The sequence below is a fragment of the Ceratosolen solmsi genome, unplaced genomic scaffold, assembly GCF_000503995.2.
Source record: "Ceratosolen solmsi marchali unplaced genomic scaffold, CerSol_1.0 scaffold11, whole genome shotgun sequence".
NCBI lineage: Eukaryota > Metazoa > Arthropoda > Insecta > Hymenoptera > Agaonidae > Ceratosolen > Ceratosolen solmsi.
The window spans coordinates 13,511,596-13,519,057 of NW_011948416.1; the positions used below are offsets into that span (position 1 = coordinate 13,511,596).

Consider the following 7,462-nt stretch of genomic DNA (forward strand, 5'->3'; position numbering starts at 1 on the left):
AGGAGTTTATATTAGGCGTATTGTGCCACAATTTTTAGCTATTGTAAATGAATTGTCGTCACACATGTTACAGAGCCGAGACGCTTGAACAACCCATGAGATGGTAAGATTTTATAAATCATTGTTTCGCTAACGAGTATGCAAGTTTGAGTTTGCAAAATTCCCTCGAGATTGGCTAGGCATTGCCGAGTCCGATGCTTAATGATGCTTAATTTGCCAATAATGCTGCGTGACTCCTGGGAATTCACTGCAGTGACTTTTCCCATTAGTCACTCCATATTTACGTTTATATGCCGACCTTAGCATATCGATAATAAAGATGTACTTGAATGAGGAATAACCTTGTGGCAGCAGTTAGCATGTTGAGGCTAGCGAGAGAGCATTTGTTATCGTATTATCTTACCTTCCTACCTTCCACTAGCCCTCGAGCATCGACCGTATACGTATGATTTTGTACTCGTGCATACGCAAATTTCCACGAGAGGAAACGTGGAAACTACAAACTGTAGTTCAAATGATCGAAAAAGGAATTCCGCATGAATCAATAGCAATGTCCTATTAAATATTTATCTGTAAAGAAGTTTTAACGTTCGCCTCTCCTTTCAGTTTTGCAGCTGATAAATATTCCAAGGAATTTTTTTTTCAATTATATTGATAATATGAATTTCATAATGTTCGTATGCAACGTGTTTAACGGGGTGAGGATTGGTGGCGGTGGGAGTGGGAGTGGGGCGGGGAGGGGGGATGCAAACCGAAAAATAGTTTGAATACATCTTTTTATTTAATGCTGCATTATACAGTGATGTTTATATCATTTATGCATTTATTCAACTTTAATTTATAATTATTTAAAGGCAAGTACTAAAATATTTTTTAAATAAACGGAAATATTTTTATAATATTAATATTTTATGGAACTTCAATAAGTGTCAAATGTTTTCGCGTTGAAAGCCCATTTAAACTATATGTTCTAATATGATCATAATCAAATTAAATAATGTAGAAAAAATTAACATTATTATTATATATTATTAAATTTAATAACTTTTTAAAAACAATGTTACAATCGTATGAAACACACACACACACACACACACACACACACACACACATATATATATATATATATAATATTAAAAAACTTGATATTGCACTAATTTTCTTCAAATTTATTTGGATAATTATTATAATGATTTTTACTTTGTAATTTCTCTTCATTATTTTCGTTTTCTACGCGTTGCTCGCCATCCGCTACATATTCCCCTTTCCTTAAATATTTATCGCTATCAGAACATTCTTGATTTTGAGAATATTGTTGATTATTATAATACTCTTCGTACTGAATGGGATCATATTGATTGTATTGGTTATACGATTCGTTAGAGTAGTCGTCTCCATAATTTTCCTGTCGTTCAACATTTATTTGATTCAAATTTTGCTCTTCCGCGAATTGAGGCACGCTGCTCGAACTATTAATTTCCTCATGACTTTCATTATTCCCTTCGCTGGCTTCTTGGTCTACATAGCTTTGTCGAATTTGAGGATTCAAGCTTAGATTATATTGCTGATGTATCGCATTCTTCTTCTTCTTCTTCTTCTTCTTATTATTATTATTATTATTAGTATTGTTATTATTGTTATTATTATTATTGTTGTTGTTATTATTATTATTATTATTATTATTATTATTATTATTATTATTATTATTATTATTATTATTATTATTATTCTCTTGAAAATTACCGTTGATCATTTCGGTGGAATTTAGATCAGTGTCGTCGATTATTTGGTCGAGTTCTTCTGTAATAATTGAAAACAATCATGTCAAATTGATGAGCATATATGACAAGTGATATTTTTGTGCTCGTAAAACAATCGCAAAAATTTGCGAGAAATTCTCGATATATTTAGTCAAACTTTTATGATTGGATCGTAGGGAGTTTAAAAAAAAAAGAAAAAGAAAAAAAAAAGATACTTTTCAATATGTCGAGCAAAAGACTTAAGAAATTCAATAATACCTGTATTTAATTCTCTTACATCAAAATATTCACTAATTTTATTCGACAAGTATTCTACGTTGGTTTGTAGATTGGCCATTTTTTCCCTAAAATGACAATGAATTTCTTTAAATAGTGTGGTTTTTATTTTGTTTTTGTTTCTGTTGTTGTTCTTGTTGCTGTTGTGTGCGTGCGCGCGCGCGCGCGCGTGTGTGTGTGTTTTTTTAAAGTACTAAGAAACAAGTAGTAAGAAGTCGTGAAAGATAAAGTAACGTTATAGATGGTAATGAAATAAGTGAATAAGGCGTAGTAAGAGACTTGGCTATAAAAATCATATAAAACTATGATCTACGGTAGGCACCTTTGAGGGGGGTTCCGATTTAGCAGACTTCTTTTTCGGTATTACTTTAACTTTGAGATCAACCTTAACACGGCGCTTCTTGTGCGATGACAAAGTTGTCGGATCGTTTGCATCATTATCATCTTGGTCGGTGACCCCCCCTGCTAATATACAATAGCTGTGGTCACGCACAATGAAAACGCTAATTTCTTACGATTACGTGCACGTGTACAGGCTTGCGTTGCATATTGCAAATATAAAAGGAACGCATGGATGCGCGGCGGCATATATACATCCATTTGTACGAATCAAACGCAATCGATCAAGCTTGCGGGTACACAACGGTCGAGCTTTGCAAGCTATCGGTGAGATCTAGAAGATCATTTTTCAATGCAAATTTTACTTTCTGCACCGTTCGTTCGCTTTGTTAGTATCACCTTTGTAAGAGAAATTAATTCTCGAGCTCATTGCAAAAGCCATAATTTCACTGGATATCGAGGCTGACTTTAAACATTTAAAACATTCGAATGCTTTACGAAAGTTAAACGGACAATCCCGAGTAAGGTGTTTGGTAGAAAAGCACCTTGAAGCAAGCATTACAAAGTAGACAACCGTTGCTCCCTTAACCTCAACAAAACCAAAATCGTGTGATATTAAACGAAACAACAACAACAACAACAACAACAACAACAACAACAACAACAACAACATGAACAACATGAACAACATGAACAACAAATAAACAAACAAACAAACAAACAAACAAACAAACAAACAAACAAACAAAAAAGTAACAAGAAAAAAAGATTTGGATTAATATTGTAAAGCATTGTGATTTGCTTGTTTAGAGATCGACGAGAAAAGAGTACTTGTGATTCTGCTCGTTAGTTTCCAAGCGTTGTGTGAGAGATTGGCATTCCGCCGTGAGGCGCGAGATGAGCGAGGCCTGTTTGCTCAAGGTATCTTCGAGACTGGCAATCGTTTTAGCTGGGAAACGCAATATTGCTGTTAGTCAATTCGTGGAAAATTGACTAATTGCAATCCTGGCACATGCTAGGCATAGTGTCGGCACGCCGATGTCTCACACGCCTCGTACGCGAATAATATACATGTAGAATATTCTCAAGCTCAAGCAGACTGTTTGTTTCCCTTTGAAGTCACGGAAGACAATATACCTAACAGAGCCACGTGGACAAACATCGATAAGCAAGTTCATCGGAGTCATATCTCACCTTGCTTGCTCTCTAGATCGAAGATCAGCGAGGCGAGCTCCTTGTCCTTGTCCTTTTCATCCTTGCCTTTCTCATAGCGGGGCGGCTGAGAACCCACACGAGTCTCCTCCACTATTTTGTTCATATTGATCTACGCAATAGACGTCCATTAAAGAATATCGGAATTTACATTACTTACGTCGACTCTATCTTGGTGATCTGGCGAGGTCGTTACCTCTTTTTCCAATGACGCGATCTCCTCCGTGAGTCGAAGATTTTCACGACGGGCATGCATCAGGTCAGCGTCCGCTCTTTCCAAGCGCATTTTGTAAGAATTTATTTCGGATTGCAGCCTACTCTGCTCTTGTCGGGATTGCCTTTCGCACCTTTCAGCCGACAATTTCACATTCGATACTTCTTCTTGAGACGCGTCTCTTTCAGCCGTCGCTTGCTTCAATTCTTCCTGCATTTTACCTAAACAATTCGCGACCGCACATTATTTATTTAATATTTCACATAACGCACGCGCGTCTTACATTCCACGTTAAATATACAATCGATTATCGATAAGGCATTAGGCAAAAGCCAATCGATGCTATGTAGTTTCTCAGCCACAAGAGATACGCGTCTTGTGAGCGCTCGCTAATAATTTAATTAATTATATCGTGAAAATATTACTATTTAATTTTAAATACAAATAATTAAATAGAAAGCAGTGATGATGATTGGATTTTTCCCATGTATAAAGTATTAATTCGTATATAGCACATAAATATATTTCAATGTATAACGTTATTGTAAGTTAGTCATTTTATGAAAATAGAATTATGCAGGGATAATAAGAACGCCGCTGAGAAAAGGAAAAACTGATAAATTGTCAACGCTATACCAAGCACTTTTACCACAAAATTCTATAATAAAATACTTCGTGAACACTTTCTAGAAGTCGCGTGTTTATTACGATGTATTAATTTCTAGTAATGATCACGATATGATCGTCATCAGAAAAATGTTGACGTGATTAATTTAATATGTTATTCTACTGCAGAGCAAAAATTCATTTCGAACGACATATTTTTATACCAATCATTTTTATTGAAAAGTAGTAATATTTAAAAAAATTAACATGGATTTAAAAATAATTCTAAAACTTTGTATGGAAAATATTATGTTAACGAGTTAGCAATTTTACAACAAAACTTTTGAAAAAAAAAAAAACGTATAGCCGATGGTAAAGAATATCCTAAGAATTCGGTCCCCCAGTAGACGCAGGAAGGTGCAAGCGAATTTACAAAAATGTATCAATAAAAGAGTATCGCTAGAAACTATCAATAATACCCTTCCCATATTTTTTCACAAAATTCTAGAATTCTATTGTGATTTAGGTCGAGGCAGAGACTCGAAGGCAAGAAACAGTCGCGTTGGATAAATAATCAGAAAATAGTTTTTTCAGTAACCCAACTGTATTTATTATATTTTATTTGCCAATTTTCGCTTTACGTCTTGCCATATATTCCATTTATTATTCAATTTACGAGAATAATGTAATTTTTGTAGGTAACCGTAAAAATCTTAAAGATACATTTTGACGGGAATAGAAAATAATGAGACTTAGGATACCTCTGATTACCTAGCGCACTTTAAACATTTAAACAATTCAACAAAATATTGATCGCTACAATTTTTTCTTTAGCGTTCTTAGGGATATGTAGAATCAATTTTTAGTAAGTGGAAATGTATTTTTGATAAATTAAATCTGCCTTACGTTTCTCATAAATGCATTATAGATACAAAGTATTATACGCATGCGATTCCCCGTTAGTTTGGGTAAAAAGTTTAATTAGACTTTACTTGTGATTTATTAATTTAATCGCGATTGTTAAAATATTACTTTTTAAGTACATAGATAGTCGACCATTAAAACTCATAAGGAAACTATTTAGATTCGATCTCATTGCAAACAAAGAAAGTTTTTATGAAAAAAAAGAACGAAAAGATAAAAAAAAAAGAAAGATCGATATAATAATGAGGAAGAATGCTGTGCTTAAGCATATCCACGTGGCAGTTATATTAATTAGATTTTCATCAATTATGATCTTTGAAATCCGTAGAAGTTTGATTGCTGCCGCGCTAATAATACCTGTACAATGGACATTTATTGCTCGTTACTCACAAGTTTTCGCCTGAAGCTCCTTCTTCAGATCCTCTATGTAAAGGAGCTTCTGTGCGATATCTCGCTTGAGTTCCGCGACCTGCCGCTTCTGCTTCTCGGACTCAAGCTGTGACTTGCTGGCAGCCTCCCAGTGCGAGGCCACATCGGCCGACAATTGCTCTATCTGCTGACTGAACTTCCTCTCAACCAGTTGCTTCTCTTCGATGAGCCGCTTACTCGTATCGTGTAGCGCCTCGCGGAGCTTCTCCCGGCGCTTCTCAAGCTCGTCCTTGAGCCTGCGCACCTCCGCTTCCGCCTGGACCTTCTCGTACTCAGCTTGCTGCACGACCTCCGCGGCACGTTTACTCCTCGTTTCAACGTCGGTGTCGCGCGCTCGCCATTTATCCAGCTCCCGACGTAGCTCCTCACCCTTAGCCTCGAGCTCGCGCTTCTCTCGTAAAGCGCGATCGAGCTCCAGGTGGAGCTGTGGTTCGTCTTTGCGCTCGGCCAGCCTCATCAAGTTCTCCTGGTTTTCTTCTCGTGCTTTGCGTAACTCCAGCCTCGCCTGGGTGAGCTGCGCCTCGAGCTCGCTTATCCTCGACTCGAAGACGATGCTCGGGCCCTCTAACGTCGACTTGCGCGATGAACGCGTATCCTCATCTCCCGGCTTATCCGCGCAATTTTCCAGAACGGTTTCGAAAAAGCTGCTCTTATTCTTATTGTGCAGCGCCTCATTTTCCGACACCACCTGCGAATACATACCCCCACTTTCGTTAGTGCAATTCAAACTCATCTTCATCCCACCCTCTCATCTAATATATCTAATGTATCTGTCTAATATAACTAGCGCCTAATTCTGTAATATTTTGACGTCGAGGTTTTTTTTTTTTTTTTTTTTTTTTTTTTTTTTTTTTTTTTTTATAATCGAACAGCGAATATAGTTATATTATACGACTCTTAAACCTCTTTGACTTTCTCCACGAGACTCTTGAGCTCCTCCTTGCAATAGCGCGACTCTCGTTCCAATTGCTCGATATATTCCTCTTGGCGGCCAATGAAGGATGTGAGTTCCGTTGATGGCAAAGCTAATCTATCGTTAGCGGACGAGGAGACCTGAACCATCGGGACATTGCTTAGCCTCGACGCGTAATACTTGATACGAGTGGAGGGTTCCTTTTTCGAAACGTCGCTTATCACGCTATGAACGTCCGCATCGTCCGAGTAATCCTCCCCATAAACGTTATCCTTGCATGATTTCTTAATGATCCCTGGAGGCTTGCTACGGATCATGTAAGCATAGAGCAAGTGGGATCGCAGGTTTTTTGGGGAAAGCAAGAGAATGAGAAAAGCTCGCTTACGCAAAAGCTATCTTTGGTGCGTAGGACTCGGCCAGCAGGTACTTGAGCTTCGAAACCGCTTCTCTGTATGCGATTTCCGTATGATTGGGAAATTTTTTTCTTATCGTTTCCATATTTTACGTAATCGTGAAATCTTCTCTGTAATTACATTAAAGCACTAAAATTTATATTACAAGCTCAAAGATTTTCATTCAAGTCGTGGCATTACAATTTATGAGTAAACAGTGTGTAGTTGTATAGGCTGATATGTTCATTAATTATCACTTCCTTTAACGAAACATTTAATATATTTAATTCATATCAAAGATTTTAATTTATTTGACTTTTTCGAATTTTGCCATTGCAACAAACACAATAAATGAATGACGCAACATCAATGAAAATCGTATTAATAGATTTTGGAA

At 36.7% G+C, this 7,462-nt stretch overlaps 1 protein-coding gene across 1 annotated transcript; it reads right to left on the minus strand.

Annotated features, from left to right (window-relative positions):
* Positions 1–956: 956 nt before the first annotated feature.
* LOC105359543 (serologically defined colon cancer antigen 8 homolog) lies at positions 957–7,181 on the minus strand. Its single transcript, XM_011496156.1, has 10 exons — positions 7,059–7,181; positions 6,664–6,979; positions 5,722–6,448; positions 3,784–4,022; positions 3,570–3,699; positions 3,207–3,324; positions 2,019–2,104; positions 1,744–1,800; positions 1,201–1,518; positions 957–970 (listed from the first exon to the last, which is right to left on the minus strand). Exons 1-10 carry the CDS (start codon positions 7,169–7,171, stop codon positions 957–959), a joined length of 2,118 nt encoding a protein of 705 aa, XP_011494458.1. The 5' UTR covers positions 7,172–7,181.
* Between the last annotated feature and the right edge of the window lie 281 nt (positions 7,182–7,462).

Bases quoted from the DNA above. Each gene is read 5' to 3' on its own strand.
- LOC105359543 (XM_011496156.1), bottom strand. From the start codon at position 7,171: ATGGAAACGATAAGAAAAAAATTTCCCAATCATACGGAAATCGCATAC. The intron at 4,023-5,721 runs GTGAGTAACGAG...CGAATTGTTTAG, and splicing joins GGAGCTTCAGGCGAAAACTT to GTAAAATGCAGGAAGAATTG. The intron at 3,325-3,569 runs GTGAGATATGAC...TGCGTTTCCCAG, and splicing joins CGATCTAGAGAGCAAGCAAG to CTAAAACGATTGCCAGTCTC.